The sequence below is a fragment of the Corvus brachyrhynchos genome, unplaced genomic scaffold, assembly GCF_000691975.1.
Source record: "Corvus brachyrhynchos isolate BGI_N302 unplaced genomic scaffold, ASM69197v1 scaffold450, whole genome shotgun sequence".
NCBI classification, from domain to species: domain Eukaryota; kingdom Metazoa; phylum Chordata; class Aves; order Passeriformes; family Corvidae; genus Corvus; species Corvus brachyrhynchos.
In genome coordinates this window covers 387,263-404,951 of record NW_008235749.1, presented here as the reverse complement: position 1 = coordinate 404,951, position 17,689 = coordinate 387,263, and the positions used below count along the sequence as shown (strand labels likewise).

General features: G+C 50.9%; 2 protein-coding genes across 2 annotated transcripts in view; one reads left to right on the top strand and one right to left on the bottom strand.

The window, feature by feature from the left end:
* The window catches only part of CUNH2orf82 (chromosome unknown C2orf82 homolog), a 10,740-nt gene extending 9,925 nt beyond the window's left edge, over positions 1–815 (top strand). Inside the window, exon 2 of the mRNA XM_017726321.1 lies at positions 649–815. Within this exon, the coding sequence (XP_017581810.1) occupies positions 649–783 (135 nt within the window). The 3' untranslated portion in view covers positions 784–815. The remainder of the gene's footprint in view (positions 1–648) is intronic.
* Positions 816–1,266: 451 nt separating this feature from the next.
* Positions 1,267–17,689, bottom strand: part of NGEF (neuronal guanine nucleotide exchange factor) — a 19,938-nt gene continuing 3,515 nt past the window's right edge. Inside the window, exons 2-11 of the mRNA XM_008644451.2 lie at positions 15,997–16,157; positions 15,704–15,856; positions 13,774–13,903; positions 12,944–13,018; positions 10,919–11,008; positions 9,239–9,402; positions 7,652–7,807; positions 5,100–5,179; positions 4,550–4,654; positions 1,267–3,919 (exon numbers count right to left, since the gene is read on the bottom strand). Of these exons, the coding sequence (XP_008642673.2) occupies positions 3,747–3,919; positions 4,550–4,654; positions 5,100–5,179; positions 7,652–7,807; positions 9,239–9,402; positions 10,919–11,008; positions 12,944–13,018; positions 13,774–13,903; positions 15,704–15,856; positions 15,997–16,157 (1,287 nt within the window). The 3' untranslated portion in view covers positions 1,267–3,746. The remainder of the gene's footprint in view (positions 3,920–4,549; positions 4,655–5,099; positions 5,180–7,651; positions 7,808–9,238; positions 9,403–10,918; positions 11,009–12,943; positions 13,019–13,773; positions 13,904–15,703; positions 15,857–15,996; positions 16,158–17,689) is intronic.

Below are 17,689 nucleotides of genomic sequence, written 5' to 3'. Positions count from 1 at the left end.
TGGCAGCCAGGAATGTCCTCACGGTGGATTTGCTCCCTGTGGGCTTGTCACCTCCCGGGAGGGGTTAAAGCCACACTGCTGGGGAGGGGGAGGGTTGCCTGTACTGCCTGCTCGTGGAAATTTCTCTGCTGAGAAGCCTCTGCTTGCGGAGCTTTTGCTAGCCCCAAGATGGCTCCAAGACCCTTCTTCCTGCCCCATGACCTGCCACGGCAGGCACCTGCCCTGAAAAGAAAACCCTGAGTGCAGGTACGGCTCTCCAGGATAGAGCGGGCCTGGAGCTTCCTGAACAGGGACCATGAGTGTCTTTCCTGGCTCGTGGCTCCTGACTGAACCAAGTACCAGCTGGGATGTGATCCTGCCAGAAGCAAAGCAACTCTCCCAGTGTGGGTGTTAGCAGGAAAGCTGGGCACCACTGACCCCCTTTGTGGCAGCTGTCATTGTCCCTGGGATCTAGCTGAGGTGGTGGTGGCTGGCTACAGCCCCCTGCCCAAAGGTGCACCCGACCACACCTGGGCTGCATGAGGACATGGGACATGGCTGGTACAGGGAGCTCTGGGACAGGAGTGTGGCCTGATGCCTGGGGACATGCGGGGTGTGGGGTGATCCTTGCAGCCCTTCCCATCTGGGCCCCACTGCCTCTGCTGACCTCACGCCTTGTTCTCTGTCCCAGCAGGCTCGCTGGGGCCCGGAGCTATTGGTGCCATTGTCATTGCCTCCCTCCTGGGTACATCTGTGCTTGTGGCCTTGGTCGTCATCACACTGAGAAAGTTCTCTGCCTCCTGAACTCAATAAAAGATTTTTCTGTTACACAACCAGCCCGTCTCCAGCCCTTGACTGCTCCTGAGCTGTCTGCCTGGGCCCCTGGGAGAAATGGTGCCTCGGATACAGGAAAAGCACTGCAGCCCCTGTGCTGGGCAGCCAGGCTGCACCGGGTGCTCATTGCCCGTGGTGTGTGTGTGTGTGTGTGTGTGCGTGCATCTTCTGGGTGACACAGACCTGGCAGGGCCTGTCAACCCCACTCGGGAGAGGAACCTGTGGCAGTGCGTGGCTTTGAGCTGGGAGGCCCTTCTGGATCTAGTCTGGCTGATGGTAACAGTGTTGGGCATCACCCTGCACAGCTTTCCTAGGGAAGGGTTGTTCATGGGTGTTAGCCACCCCAAGTTCGTGTGCAGCCCCATTTTCACCCACTGCATTTGGGCCAGTTGCACCGGAGGGGTCTGGGAAGGAGACAAGTGTTCAGTCCAGGGGAGGAAGGAGACACACACGTGTTTTGGCGCTGGCTTGCTCAGCTACATTTTATCACACAGAAAAACGAGACAACAAGAAGTTCCCCTCAGTTCGCTGAGGCAGCCTGGCAAGGGCTGGGGGGCTCCAGTCTGTGCTCGTGGGCCCCAGGCCTGGCCCTGTACAACACTGGAGACCACTGAGATGAAGGCGTGCAGGGCTGGGTCTGAGGAAATAACACTGGGTGCCACTCGGCGCCTGAAAATGGCATGGCCTGTGCCTGGGGTCTGGAGTCCTGTGGAATCACAACAGAGCGGGAGGGGCTGGAGCAATCCCAGGGCTTGGTGGTGAGTGACGGGACAGGGCACAGCAGCACTCAGCCCCTCTCCCTGGAGCAGTGCAGCGAGGCACTGGCAGCCTGGCACTGGGGAACTGGTGAAACATCTGATGGGCAAGGGAGCATTTCTGTGCTGTGAGAAACATGCCAGGCAGGCTTGTGGGGCTGCAGGGCCTGGGCTCGACTGGGCTGGCTGCTGGGCTGCAAAGCTGGATGATGTGGAATGTGGTGATTTCTCATGTAATTTTAAGGAATTCCTAGAGCTGGAGCTCGTCTGGGGTTTGCACTAGTGAAGTTGTGGCTGTTGCAAGGTTTGGATCCTGAGCTGGAGGTCTGGTTGTCTCAGAAAGCCGACTCTGGGGTGCTGCTGGGACGACCTGGCTTGGGGTGTCCCCATTAAATCTGCCCAATGCACCAGACTGGAGGCTGCGAGTCCTTCCTGGCCCAGCTCTGGGGCTGGGCAGTGAATGGGAACTTCTGGCTAGTGTGAACTTGCTACAGGTGGCCAGGGCAGCACAGCCCTGCTGGCTGTTGTCACATGCTAATATGGTGGCACTGATCTGGGCCTGAGTGAAGAATGCCTTCTCTCCCCCTTCAGTGCTGTGGCTCCTACCACTTTGGTCCTGGGGGCTGGCTCTGGCCTGGCTGTCCCAGGGCTGTGGTGTCAGTAGGGACAGCCCTGGAACCTGCCTCAGCTGTGTTCAGCCTCACACTGCACACCCCATGTGGTCCAAAAAGCAGCTCCAGAGCCTCCCCTTACAGCTTGCCAGTGCCCTGCTTCTTCCCCATGCTCCTGCTGGCATGGCTGTGCTCCTGTCCGTTCCCCATGCTACTGTGTGGTTCCATTGGCGGCTGCTCTCCGTTCCCTTTCCGAGCAGAACTGTGGCACGGCCAGAGCATGCATCAGCACAGGCCACGGTGCCTGGAAGACAATCCTTTTCAGTGTTACAGAAAGGTGCCAAATAATTGATTTTCCTAGTGAACAGTGGCCACAGCTTGGGCTCAGCCACGTGTGGGACTGTTGAACAAGAGGCGGCTGCTGTGGGTCTGTCTCCCACGCTGCTCTCAGTGCTGTGCCTGGGGCTTCCTGCGTTGCTCAGTGCCACAACTGGAAGGAGTGATGAGCCGGCTCTGCTGGCCACAGGACTTGCATATGTACAGAGAGGTGAGCCTGTACAGGGAGGCTGGTGGGGGTGGGTTATGAGCATGCAGGCAGCGGTTGCTGGGCCTCCCAGAGCACGCAGGACAGCAGCTCCCAGGTCGGGGTACTCGCCTGCTCCGTAGCAGCCCAGGCTGCCGGTGCTCCCGTGGTTCATGGGGCGTGCGAGACGACGCTGGCACAGCTACCCCTGCTCTGGCCTTGGCAGCAGGGAGTAGCAGGGACCACAAGTGCAAGATCAACCAGGAAAGGCCAGGATGCTGCGCTCCTGCAGTGGCCCTGAAGAAGGAGGCGGGCTGTGGAAGAGGGGGCTGAGCCTTGGGGCAGGGCCCAGATTATGCTTCGAGGCTGTCAGGCAGGCAGAGATGTGGGTCAGGGCTGGCAAGGCTGGGCTGCTGCTGGAGCAGAGCTGGATGTGGAACACTGCAGAGCTTTTGACTGGAAGCAGATCAAGGGTCTGCCTGTGGGAATGAGCCCAGCAGCTTCACAGCAGGACTAGGGTGGTGGAGTTCCTGGAGCTCATCCCAGCCCATTGCCAATGAGCTCTGAGAGACAGCAAGACTGCTCCTTGACCTCAGTTCTACCCATGTGAAATGCTGTGTTCAGAGCACTCCAGACTTGGAGGGTAGCAAAGAGCTGTTAGTGCTCAAACTGGGTGATACTAATTGCTTAGTGATGTTTGTGGCCACTGCCTTTCCTAAGCAGCCTGAGCCAGCCCCAGCCAGCACATGTGGCTCATCTGGCCAGCACCCAGTGGCCTTCAGGCAGCATCCATTGAACTCGTGCTCTTTGGGGCTTTACAGAACACTTGGAAAAGGGATATTTTACAGTTTAAAGCGCTGATCTCCAGGAAAGGACCAGTGCTTCCAGGGGGCCTAGGAACGACAGTCTGTTTGTTCATGGGTGGTGTGCCTCGTCCGGTGCACCAGGTCCCCCGTGGTGTCCCACAGCTGCCACCTCCTCCCAGGTGGCAGCCTCTGTCTCCTGCCCCTCTGAAGCACTCCAGATGCTTGGGGATGCCGGCAGTCATTGGCGGTTTCTGCTGCCCAGTTTCCTCCTCTGACTGTCATCTGACTTGTGCACCCGGAAACACTCCTTCAGGTTCTGGGCTCGGATTTTGGGGTTCAGGATCTCCTCCCCCATAGAACTGGGGAACCAGCCCCTCTCCTGGTCGTGAAGACGTTCCCCAAATATCCAGCCTGAGCATAGACAGAGACAGGCATAAGTGGGGAAGGACTGGCTCTTGCTTGTGCACTGGGACAGTTGTGCTGGGAAGAGCCACTGGAGCTGGCAGAGCTTTCTGGAAGCTACTCAGAGGCCTGTGCTGGAGTAGAACCAGGTTGTCCATCCAGCAAGGAGGCCTGCTCACCTGAGCAGCATCGTGTGAGAACAATTGGCTCAAGGGATGCCAGCAGAAAGCAGGCACTGCTGCCACCAAGTGCTCTCTGCTGCCCCTGGAGCCACAGGAGTGGTCCCCAGCAGACACCCAGTGTGACTGAGACCACCTGTAAGAGTTGCCCCAGAGAGCAGGACCATGTGACTGTGAACCATCATGAAGATAAGAACGGCACTGGGTTATATCTGGGGTGGCTGTGCCAGCTCTACCATGCCCACAGCTGCAGCTGGGACAGCTGTGCCAGTGCTGCCACAGCTTAGGCAACTTGGATTGGCTATTAGAAGGCAGTAACTTCCTTCTCTGGCTGCGACACTGATGCCAGAGTCTCTCCCTGGCTAGAGAGAGAGAGACTAGCAGCTGCCTGTCTGGAGCAAAGCCCATCCTTCCACAGGGACTCCCATCCCCATCCCCATCCCCATCCCATCCCCTGTACCGTCATCTGTCTTGTCCAGGATGTTTAGGACATCAGCCAGTTCTAAGGAGAGCTCATCAGGCTGCTGGGCCACATACGGGTGGACACACTGGATCTGTGGGCAGTCTGCCAAGGAACAGGGCAAGAGTGAGGGATGGACTGGGATGGAACCTCTTGAAGGACTGCACAGCTTGGGTGTAGCCCATGAGCTTTGCACCTGGTCCCTCTGATCTGGTCGGGACCCTGGGGAAGCCAGGGAATGCCCCAGCCACAGGGACTGGGGAAGCAACTCTTGGGAAGGGAGCTGGGTTCATGTCACCACCATAGTGCCAGCCATGGGCAGCCTGGGTGGAGGGAGGGTGCCGGTGCAGCCCAGCCCAGGTTGGAAGGGGGTGAAGCCAGGGCCAGGCCTAGAGACATGCAGGTACTGATGGTGGAAAATGAGGGGAGCCCAGGGAGGGGGTTTGGCTTTGGCAAAGGTCCCAGATATGTGGCTGCAGTGAGATCAGGCAGAATAAGGTGCCCTGGGGTAGGGGTGAAGAGCTCCCAGGTCCCATGCTGTGTCTCTTACCAACAAGTCTGGATGTAAATGAAACAAATTTGGTTCTCCGGTTTGGGGCCAGTGAAATCATCCAGCGCTTCATTTCACTCCTGGATAGGGGAGACAAACCAAGGCTGTGAACGTGAAAGAGTTATAGGGGCCCCAGTTCTTCTGCCCAGCCAGTCCTGGACTTCATATTCTTCCTCCCAGCCTTTTCTTGCCTCCCCATCCAGGGTCCTGGGCTCAGTGGTGATGCTGAGCCCCACTGTTGTACACCGCAGCTGGGATGTTACATGTGGCACAGTGCTCCAAGCCCTGCTGCACAGCCCTGGCTGTCCCCCCACAGGCAGCATGGTCCCTCTCTGGGGAGCAGCACTGCTGCTGAGAGCCGGCAGCGAGGTGGGGGGCCTGGCATTCTCTGAGAAGTAACAAGCAAAGGCAGCTCCTGGCTGGGCTGGTCAACAGGAGCAGTTTTTCCTGGAGATAAGCAGTTACAGGAACCATTTATTCCCAGAACTGCTGTGTGGGAACATTTAAAGGGCAGAGCTGATTAATTCCCTTGCAGAAGAACACTGCAGCACACCAAGGGTACCACTTGCTTGGCAGCAAGACCCATGTGAACAGCACGCTGCAAAACCTGGACTTGCAGTTGGGAGGGTGACGATCTCACAAATGCTAGAGAAGTGCCAGGCCTGGCTCCCCTCAGGCTTCCCTCAGCCCCATTAGGAAATGGGGCAGTTCACCTTCACAGGCTCCAGCTCCTGCCTGGAGGGCCAGCTGTGCTACCAGAGAGCCAGAATTTTCTACTTTCTCAGGCAGTTTTAAAGCCTGAGCTTGACACACACGAAAAGCCATGGGAGTGTCTTCTGAGAAGAGAGGGCCCTGAAAGGGGGATGTAAAGGACAAGTGTTGGTAGATTGATCTGGGGGGTTGGGAATACTTTATACTTCAGTGATGAAGCACAATGCCAAGGACCAGTGGAAACACCTGCAGGTCCAGTGGAAACACCATGAACGTGTGCAGGATGAAGGCCTTGTGCCCAGAGGAGCTATATATAACATGTAGAGGTCAAACCCAGGGTGCTTGTGGCCCTGTCTGCATGCTGGCCCTGCACGCAGATCCTTGCAGGGCTCTATGGATCCGCCCACAGTGCCCAGCTCCGCTCAGCCTGCAAGGAGCCCCCCCACACTCTTATTTCTGTCAGTGCAACTGGTTGTGTCCAAATAAAGTCTCAGCTCCTGGCAGAGCCCACCCAGGACATGAGTTGCAAGCTGCCACTGAGCAAGTCTTGTTGCCTGATGCAAGACCTGCAAGAGCTGTGGAACAGATGCAGAAGTCTCTGTTTGGCACCCACTTATCTCTTCTAATTGTTTAGTTTTTCAGTCTGTGTCCAGTAGTGCCTCCATCATTCCTGCACCTCTGGAACAGCAGCCTTCAGCAGTTGCTATGTCACATTTCAGTGCTCAAGACCTGTTGGCAAGCTATGTTCTGGATCACACACTTGCTGTGGCCACCTAGAAGATGGGACAGGATGCAGAGCATGGACCTGCAACTGCCTCCCCTGAGCTGAGCAAATCCTGGCCTGGTTTATCGTTTGCTTCACAGCCAAGCCTCACAGACGTCACACGTGCGCTTGCCCTGCATAGTGTGACTGACATCTCTATTTTCAGTGCAGCAGAGCTGCAGCCACATGTCTGGGGAGAAGGTGCAGCTGCTCACTCTACTGGGTTGCTCATTGTCCTGATGCTGATGCTGCAGTGGGGGGGGGGTCAGGGTACAACCCTGGGGCTGGTGTTCATTTAGGAATATGGATGATGAACACGAGCCTACTGACAGCAGATAACATCAAGCTGGGGATGTGCATTGTCTCTAGGAGCTGTTTAGCTGGTGGCTAGAAAATGTGGGCCTGGTAATGCTTGAGTCAGTGAGAAAGCCATGCCCTGTGCTCCAAAACAATCGGGTCAATGCTAGCACAGCTGAATCATTTGCCCAGCCTGAGCTTGTTGGAGCCTGAAGTGAAAAATCAGTGAACCAGAAAATCTGTATCCAGGGAGACAAGGAGGCCCTGAGCAGCAGAAGGGCTGCACAAGATTGGCACTGGCTGTGGAGGCACAGAGGAAGCAGCCTTTTTGCCCACCTTCACCCACAAGCAGGAGACACTTTGCTTCATAGGGCTGGTCAGGCATGGCCATGATCCTTGTGAGTCAGCGGAGCCATTGGAGTGTGTCAGTGTATATACTGCTTGGTTTTACTTTCCGAATATGCTGCAGGCTGTAAATCAGCTGGGCCCCTGTGCCTGGGCTGATTTCTGACCTCTCTGTCCCAGAACAGGAACTGCCTGCCTGTCCTCCACCCTGGATGCCTCACATGCACTGTACAGGAGAGAAACCTGCCTATGTGACCGGTGCCTTTCAGCAGCCTCGGGGGAGTTATGTTGGGCAGAGAGGTTGGTAGGGCCAGCCCAGCTGCAGCAGTGGGATCCCTCCCTGCCCACCCCTGGAAAGCCTGGACAGCTGGTCCCCATTCAGGCAGGATGTAGGTAAAGAGCGCTGCTGAGCGCTGGCAGGTTGACTGGTACTCACTGGGATGATGCCTTCAGCATGTAGCTGGCCTCCCGGTCATCTGCATTCTCCAGCAGCCTCAAGATGAAGACGTTGGCCAAACTCTGCCCCTGATCTTCTAACTCCTCTACCCGAAGAAGCCCTCGGGGAGCAGAGTCAAACACTTGGTACTTGTCCCTGGGAGAGGTTAGAGAGATTATGAAAAACTGTGGTTATTGCAGGAGACTTTGACTTCAGCCACCCAGAACTGTACTGAGGACACAGACCAGGAGCTGCTGCATAGTAGGAGGAAAAAAAAGATGTCCTGCTGTGGGAAGGGATGAGCGTGTGGCTATGAAAACCCACTGCAAAGCAAGGAACCCACTCCTTGCTCTATGCTGGGCATCCCTCAGCGCCTGGAACAAGTTTCTTGCTCTGTCTGAGCTCCCCACATCCAAAACGCAGACGGCGCTCCCTCAAAGGGAGGGAATTAAGTGAGGCTTAATTCATTCCTATTCATAAAGTGCCTCTGTGTTTTCTGGATATGAGTTGCCACAGAAGCAAAACATTTCCCAGTGTACAGACACTGCAGCAACATGTTCATTAGGAACAGTGGGTGGGCAAGGTGCTCCCTACCAGTGGGTCTAGTTCACGCCACAAAGAGTGTGCTGTTCTCTGCTGCTGTATTTCACCAGTGTCTGCTTGCACAAGACACAATCCTCAGCACAACAACATCCTCCTCCTCCTGAGGCAGGTTATACCATGTCAAATATAACTGCTGGCCTCAGGCCGAAATTTATACCACTCCCTGCTACTCTAACATTCTAGTCGGCTTTCTTAGAGTTTTAACTGACTAAATCTGAGCTGCTCTTCAGGCAGTGATAAGTCAAAAATCACTTCTTGACCAGAAGACAGGTCTCTGGGGTCAGCCCACCAGCCAATGTAACTCACTGCCACCCTGCAGAAACTGCTGGATGCATGGTCGCTTACTGTCGCTGTTGCACGCAGGGATGGTGAAAAGAATTACAACATAAGGCACGTCAGATGATATGGCCGAAGCAACAGCTAAGACCACGTTTAATGGAAAGCTCATCTTTTATAGTGTGGTTCACAATAAAGAAATTACATGATTGGCCTATTCACCCATCACCTCTCAAGGTGATAGGTTGAGTGGTATAACGCCCATCTGTAAATATTTTTCCATGTACCCAAAACAATATGCAGTTCTCATAACAATTATGCAGCTGCGAAGAGTTTACTTTTCTCTAACTGCTTTCTCATGAGAAACTGCGTGAGAATGAAAGCTTCTCACAGGAAAGCTGTGAGAAGCTTGGGAGAAGCTCTCTACTAGCTTTTTAGCATCCACAGCTTACCCTGCTGGCAGACCTGGCCTGGGATCTGTGTAACTCCTGTTGGCCATAAATTTTCAGCTGGAGAGAGCTGTGCCACCCATGAAGAGTCAGCTGTGCTCAAAGGCAAGGTGACTGCTGGAGGGAGGTGTACATGTCAGGCCAGGATGCCCTCCCTGTGCCTGAGGGACAGGACGGGGTCACAGCATCACAGCTTGGATACACCTGGGGCAATAGAACTAATGAAGTATTCCATGTACTACCTGAATTTTGCACTCACCCAGGAATTTGCCGGCAAATCACCAGCAGATCATTGAAAAGGAACAGGTAGATTTCTCTGAAGAGTTTCTTGGTGCGAAGCGTTCGTGATGTCTTTGGACCATTCATTTGCTGCAGTTCCCCCTGCTTCAGCAGCCAGCGGGAGTGAGAGATGATGGGTACAGACTAGAAGGGAGGAAAAGATGGCAAAGTTTAGGAGAGCAGCAAAACCCCACGGATTCAAGTGGTTGTGATGCTGAAAGCAACAAGAGATGCACAATAAAGGGTGGTGAACTCCCATCACCACAAGTTGCACTGTGGAGCAGAGCTGCGAGGAGAGGGCAGTGTGCTCTGCCATCTACACAGCCCAGCACAGTGTGACAGAAGTCAGACAGGGGCACAGCAGGGGCCTGAGGATGGGCAAACATTTAAGGATGGCAATGCGGGAGTGCCAAGTGCTGGAATGAAACAACAACCTATGCCCTGATCTCTTTCTGAGAGATCATGTCACCTGGGCTGAACTTTCCTCGATAGGGAGATTGACTGTCAAAACCACGGATTTGGCCTTTTGGCTACAAAACACCCCAGGTTAAACAGGTTTCTTCTGGTTGGGTTTGTCCCAGTCAGGAGGAGATACTGTCCACGCACCCACCACAGCACTTCTGCTAGAGTTTTAACACATATTGTTCTAAAACCAAGAAGCCCAGGACAAAGCACATCTTGTACTAGAAGAACACTACACTTCCAAATGACTGAAATATTAAAAAAGATCTGTATTACTGCAACTCTTTCCACCTTTGCTCCCAGTGCTCATCATATGCATGGTGGCACAATCTTTCTTTTCACCTCCTTGCACTCTTCTCCCCAGAAGTTCCCAAGAAGTGCCAGTTCCCAAGGCAGATCTGCTCCAGAGATGAACCAGCTCCTGCCTGTCATTACAGCCTCTGCTGTACAAGAGGTGGAGGCAGCTGTGTAACTCCCCTAACCTACTGCTGTCCTGTGGACTGTGGTCCAGCCCTGACACACTGATAAAGTGCTCTATAAAAATCAAATATTTTTGTTTTCAGTTGTTCAGGTACATAAAAAGATTGCTGGGAAGCTAAATATGATCCTTAAAGTTTGTGAAGCAGACAGACCTGAGAAGCATCTCTATAGCATTCAAGAAAAGAACTGACAACTTCAGACTCAGCACTGGAATTCCATGGTATATATCACCTGAGATCTGGTCAGACACCCCTAAATACTGATTCAGTAATTCCCTCAGTGGAGCCAAAACAGATCAGCAGGAGGTATTTTGAGACTGTACACAATGCATAAGTACAGGAAAGAATTAAAATGGTGGGACAGTCTTTGTTTGGGTATTTTTCAGTTTTAAAGTGTTTCGCTTTGTAGCTTTCATCTACCTTTAACATAACTTGTATGTAAAATAACAATTGAAAGCTGACCTGCATTTTGAAGAGAGGTGAAAGGGAAGAGCCAGACCTGAGTGCTGGAGCACAGTGCACAGGAGAGGTGATGCCAGTGTGTCCCACCTGTGTACATGCACACCATGCTAGCCTTGGTGCTGCCCCAGCCTCTGCAGCAGGTGTGCACTGAGCACACACGGGTGCTGTGCCTGCAGCAGCCCCTTTGGAGGGGCCCTTTCGAAAGCTGTCTGCAAAGTGCAGGCAGTGAACCAAAACTGCCCAGCCTGTGCTTATACCTTGATCTTGAATTCCAGTTTCTTCTGGATGCTGATCATCTGCTCTGTTCGGCTCATCTTCCGGACACCTTCATTACATGCTTTCACCACCTGGGAAAAGAGAGCACAAAGGTTTGTTTCTGCTGGCCTTAAGCAGGTAAGTGATGAGGGACAGTGTGAAAAGGGTTGACCATGATCAGGTAAGTGTCCTGCTGTAACAGGAATTGACCAAGCCACACTCTTTTATCAGCACTGTGTTTGCATGAAAAAGAGAAGGGAAAAAAAACCCAAAACCAGAACAACCAAAAAGCTCCCAAAGACCCAGAAGGTGTTGCAAGTGGAAGCTGACCATCAGAGGACATGTTAGGTGACTACATTCAGTTACTGAACCAGACAGTATAAAGCAGTGCTTCTGCTTGCACAGCAAAAGGAACAGCTCGTTTTCCAGATCCCGACACACCATGTATCTCGTTGTCCCCGTTCCCAGCACTTGAAATGAGGTACATGTGCAGTATCATCTTCAAGGAGAGAATGAAGCCAAACATCTTCTTTTCAAAAATGCAAATGCTGTAGTTCTGCCAAGGAGCACTACATGCCAGGGCTATGAAATGTCCCAGAGAAAGAGACGTTCATCATACAGAGCCCATCTGTGTTCGGAGTACAAACTTCTAACTGAAAAACCACAACCAACGTGCAAGCACTGTGCTGTTCCAGGGACCTTAACCTAGATGCCACTGCCTGTTTCATAAGGAGCAACTCTCTTGAGAACTGGCTAGGTAGAAAAATTACATTGGAGAACAAGCTCCACGTTGTGCTCTGCTTCTGCTACTCAAAATCCATCAGAGTATCAGCAACTGAAACAGTGATCAGCTCTTCCCTCTCAAATAGAAAGAGAGAAAATAAGCCTACAGAAAAAATAAGCATCAGATAGTCTCTGTTGTGATGCCTGTACCTAGCTGGATATTAGGTATCTAAGCATGAACACTTACAGGTAAGTGTTTAACCGTGCAAAAGAATTAGCAAACTGATCATGTCAGTCACTGATAACTGAATACAAACCCAGCATTTTTCCATCAGCAGCTGTAGTCATCTGCATGCTACAGAAGCAGCCTTTCTCAGGCTACTGACCAATGGAAAAATAATTGGCTACCAGGTGTGTCAAGAGGGATTCTGCGAACACTAACGCAACGGAGAACATCCTTCATTGATAAGGTTCCCATCCTTATCCCTAGTGATCTTCAAGTGTACACTTCCTAGACTGGTACAGGGCAAATCCAAGAGCCTATTCTGTTCTAGTGTATCAGTCAGAAGCTGCAGGCCCATCCTCAGACTGATGTTCTAGCACAGTTTTCAATTTCAAATACTGTGTTGAACTACAGGAGTCAGGAGGTGTTCCAAGCTTCTGATGAAGAAGAGCTGAAACACTGTCCCAGCCCATGTAGCTGCCAGCTACATGCAGACCATTCAGATAGGGCATTATCCTGTCTAACCATTTCAGGAACAGCCCAGATGGGAAACATCCCACTACCTTCCTGGGGTTTTGTACACAGCAGTAACTAGCACAACTGAACACCACACCTACCTACCAGCTTCAGGGAAGAGGGCTAAAAGCTGGCTTGTGTACTTCACTAGAAGCTGTTATTCTAGGTCAGAGGAAGAAGTGTGCTGTGTCAGAGGAAACCTGACACAGTTGTACTCTGCACCTAATCACACCTCTCAGTGGGATCCATCACCTTCAGGTGTCTGCAAAACCAGTTTGTGTTCTTGCAGACTCTAAGGGAAAACATTCTCTGTCCTTTCCTATGGCAGAAACATACATCTATTGTTAGCAAGGGATTTGTTGTCACTGACATCTAAGTGCAAGTAGACTAGTCCATCTTTCAGACTTTAGGAAAAAAAAAACCTCTTGAAACACAGTGACAGGATTCAGAGAAACAGCTCCAGGATAGAATGTAGTCTGCAGGTGATTTTTTCAGGGGCATGTGTATGTGGAAGGAGCATGGTGGTTTAATCTTAATGGCCTTCTGTTAACTTATTCAAACTTACTGTTTCCAGTTCTTTATGTGCATCCAGGGCAGTGGATTCCCTGTCAGATTTCTCTTCCACTTTCTTCAAAATATTCTGCAGGGGAGGAAAGGCTGTGTTAATGCTGATCCCAATGTGAGAGCACAGAAAGGTCTTTGCTAGCCTACAAATTACTTCTGGCCATCAGCCTAATTACAGTAAAGGTAACAGAGTACAGTGACTCTCACCTCTTAGTTCCTCTTTCTCATTAAAACCTGTTCCCATCTGACCTTATATGCAAGAGAAATACAACAGGCAGATTCTTATTTTATAAAAATAAATTAATAAGTAACTAGAGCTGGCACTAACAGACAGTGTTATTGGTAATCCCAGTGGGTTCAGACCATTTGGGACTGAGCTGCTTCCTCATCCCTAGAAGCATGTTCTCCAGCAGTGTTTAGATAAGATGGCAAAGCACAGGAAGAAAATGGCTGACAGTCTGGCCCAAGCCACAACAGTGTAGCATCCCTATGTCATCCAGCTGTTCTGCATTTGTGTGTCATCATCCTAACCATCAAGCAGCTGGGTTAATGGACTGTTGCTACCCCTTCTGGCAGCTAAACAAAGTTCCTCCTCAACTCTTTCACTCAGTAAAAGCTATCTGGCAAATTCTACACTAATTTGGGGATGGACTCTGAGTGACTGAAATCCTTTTCCCATAGTTATGGAGAATGTCTGATTCTGTGGAAAGGCTTCATTAAGTTGTAGGGTCAATTGTGGCTGTATCTAAGCCCCATTCACAGCTGCTGGAAAGGAAAATTCCAGGAGTGATCCAGAAGACCTTTGTGAGAGAGAGAAGAGCAAAACTCTACCTGCACTAGCAGCTTGAGCCGAGTGATCCTTTGAAATGGCAGAATCAGGAAGGAAGAAAAGGACAGGCCTTTGCACTTGGGATCCAGCTCCAGCTGTGAGATCACTTCCCGAAAGGCTGGTTTGTCCTGCCTGAGAGGAGAGACAGAGAAACTGAGAATTTTGAGTGCTACCCTGCCTGGGACTCTGGTATACGGCTGGTGACCCAAAAGTGGTTTGGTCCCGGAGACAGCATCTGCCTGGCCTCTCCCAATAGGAGAGAAGAGGGGAGGAGGGGACTGAATGCCTCTGGGTGTATTTTAGTTTAAAACTATTTATAGTGTTGGGGGAGGGAAAAAATAGTCTTCTAATGTACAAGCCATGGCAGTGTTCATATGTGTTCATATCCAGCTCAGCAGCATACGCTGCGTGTGTAGGTGTATGTGAATGGGGTGTGTGTGTCCAAGTAAATGAGTCAGAGGCATAATTATATATTTTTACACAGTTGGAACTCTGTGATAAGCTGAAATTCATACAGTTATAAGAACAAGACAAGCCACAAAGTAGCTCAAGCTTGAACATTCCTTGCTGCTTAGCTAGAGGATGGTAATCATTATCTGGCCTGAGAAGGGCAGGGGCCGTGCCCGTGCCTTCCCTGATGGTGTTTGCAGGAGATGAGGGCACAGCTGTGCAGAGCAGGGCAGCCCCGGCTGCCACAGGCAGACAAAGCTTCCTGGCAGCCACGGGCTGTTGGAGTCCTGGCTAGCCGAAACAGCGTGGATGCAGAGGTTGATAACTGTGCAAAACCTGTATTGTGCGTTCTTTAAAACATTCGAAAGAAGCCACTGGCAGTGTTCCTCCCTTCTGCAGCAGGTACCTGTGTGACAGCGTGACTCACAGCAGAATGGACCTGCGTGTGTCCGAGGAACAGTCAAATGGGGGGAACTGTGACACACCTCAGGCTTTGAGTTCAGCCAAGTGTTGCAAAATTCCTGTGCTAGCTGGGAGCCTGGGGAAGGGAGTCTGTTCTTTTCAATTTGCTTTATGTTTTCCCGCAGACAAAAGAAATGCTGCCCTCTGAATTCACACTTAGGAATACCTCATCTCCAACAGGTCCTTTTCAAGTAATCTAGCCTATTGCTGCTTTGCTTCTAAGTGTTTCGATAATGGCTGTGGGCAAACTGTTTCTATTCTGCAGCTGTATTGCTCACCTCTGACTGAAGGAAACTCTGTGGTACCCTCCTTTTGGAGAGAACAGCTGGCCAAGCTCAATAGAGGCCCCTTAAAATGCTTTTTTTCCCTCAAAAGTTTGAGAGCAGAGAAAGGAAAGGATTAGAGATTGTTACACTCTCCTGAACCAGCTGCTGCTATAGGAGAAAATACACTGCAGCATGTGCAATGGGCTGTCCTAAAAGAATCCAGGACATTGTAACTAGAGAAAAATTGATTCTCCTCCTCTGAAAGACAAGCTTGTAGGGCACTTGTTGTTTTGAGCTGGTATCAGGGAATTCCTACTGGACCAAAAGACTTGCTAAACTTGAAAAATACTACAAAAATATCTTGGATTATATCCTCAGGCCTAGGTCTGTGTGTGTAACACTAGATGTAAAAAAACCAGCTTTTTTTCCCTCCTTTTAAGAAAATCCTGTTTTCTGAAAAAGAATTAGGTATGAACTTTGGGAAGGTCAAATGCCTTGCGGAGAAGGTTGGGAAAAGCAGTGGCTTTTCTTGTCATCAGAGATCTATATTATATTCTTGGTCTTCCATCTCTTGCCTCTACTTGCAGTTTAAAAATACATGCATTTCAGAAGCATACGGCCCTGCATGCAGCACAAATATTTCCTACAGCTGAGAAATGGTGGCTTTGAATTTACTTTCCATGTTACCTGCATCAACCCATCTGTGGCCTGTACAGTTTTACAAAACAGTCCAGCAACAAGGTCTAGAACTCACAGAAGCTGCTTGTAGGCTCTCTCCTGGTAGGTCTGGTTGGAGACGTAGGTGATATACACAGAGAAGTGATTAACTGTGTGCTGGTAGACAATATCACACACGTCCGAGATCACGATGTTCTCTTCTACCCGCTGCTCGAGGTCCAACAGGAAGCTAGATGAGAAAGTCAGCACCCGTATTAATTGTGACCTATCTGTCCCAGCCAATTCCCAGGAGAAATCAGCTCCTCCATCCCTCTACAACTGCAGTTACCTAAAGCTACTGCTTTCAGTGCCCTTCAGCAGCTGACTTACCGCTCGCTGACAGCCATGACATCCAGCACATTGGAGAAGAGGATGTGTGCCTCAGACTGGTGTAAGATCTTTTTCAGACGCTCGTTCTCCATGAAGTGAGACACCAGCAGATTCAGACTCTTGTAATACGATGCTTCGGAAGTAACCAGCTCAAACATGGCCTGGAGAAAATCCCAAAGGTGGAAATCAGCAGGTACCTTCTACAGAGAGGCACACCAGGCATTAATGAGAACATCTGTGCTGCACAGCCACGGACCTTGCACCCGCCCTGCAGGCCCAGGCTGCAGGGTGAGGTAAGCCCACAATGCATTTGCCACATATTACAGGGGACAGTGACTTCAACAGGGCAGTTTTCCTCCCACAACCATCAACCCTGACCTAGAGGAAATACAGCGGTTACCGTCCAAGTGAGACTCCCTGGTCAGCCCTGGCCATACACTTTCCTGCCCCAATTCACAACAGACCAGGACAAGACATAGTAGTCCCTAACTACTACCAGAAATCATAAATAGTCTCCAAATTTCAGCCTTTGCTTATCCTGTTAGAAGAGAAAACTCTGGAGCAAAGCTTGGCTTCTTCAGACCAAGGATGTGGTCTGTGGAAGCAGAAAGACAAATTAGTGGTTTGGTTCAGAGATAAAAATCAGTTTAATGAGATGAAGATATAAAGTCTTCTACCTACTGCAAGTGCTGCAGGGACAGTCCACTGTTACCACCCAGAGATCCCCTACTCTCTGTGTACTTTTGTCTCTGTTCAGAGGTAGATACAAAAGGTGTTTATTTGCACAACTACTGAATCCATTAGTTGAAGTAAGATTAACTGAAGATTCTCACAAGAGCTTCAACACAATGAAAAGCTGTTAGATCCTTCAGGCATCTCTTGAAGGTGTATCTTGGGTTCTTTGTTGTAGGGCCCATGGCCCATACTGCCATTACTAAGAGAGGAACCTTTTGGTAGTTCAGTGAAAGTTTTGTTTCCTTGAAGCTAAAGCTGCTACAATGCTCCCCTCCTGCCCACAGCTCCTCTGTTCCAACCTGCTGAGAGGGAGCTGGCCAGGCAGTGCGGGTGCCAGTCCCTGAGCTCTGCTGGCTCTCAGCGGCTGCAGGAGGCCAGCTAGAGTTGAGGAGGTCTGATGGAGCCACAGGTACATGCAGTGTTTTTTGTGATGTGTAGGTAGAAAAATATCTTCTAAATTAGCTGGGGGTCTGTCTTGTGGCTTGGTTGTTGTCTGTCTTTCCTCTTTAAAGAAAGGATTTGGAATTTTTCACTGATCAGTTTTTGGCCTTTTCCTGGAAATATCACTGTGCGTCACATAAGAACTCAAGGTAGAGACCTGGGTTGTGTCCCTGACACTGTGCTGCAGTCCAAGATCTGGGTGGACGGGAACAGCAAGGAGGGACTGCTACTCAATCCAGAGCTGCTAAAATAGCAGTTGAAGTGATATTTCAGCTCTTTGCAGGGTTGGTAGCCTAGGAAATGTTCCCAGTGGGCAGTTAAGTCCAACAGGTCATTTCCTGCACCAGAGGTGGAGGCTGTGCCTGCACAGCCCCCAGAAGGGAGACAGAGCAAAGCATGCAGATACAGATGAACTTAGTCAGTGACCATGGAACAGAAAGTGTTTGAGGAAGAAGAGGATGCTGGATTTTTTTTCAAGGCTAGATTCCTATGTAGAAAAGTGGAGGAGTATCGGCTC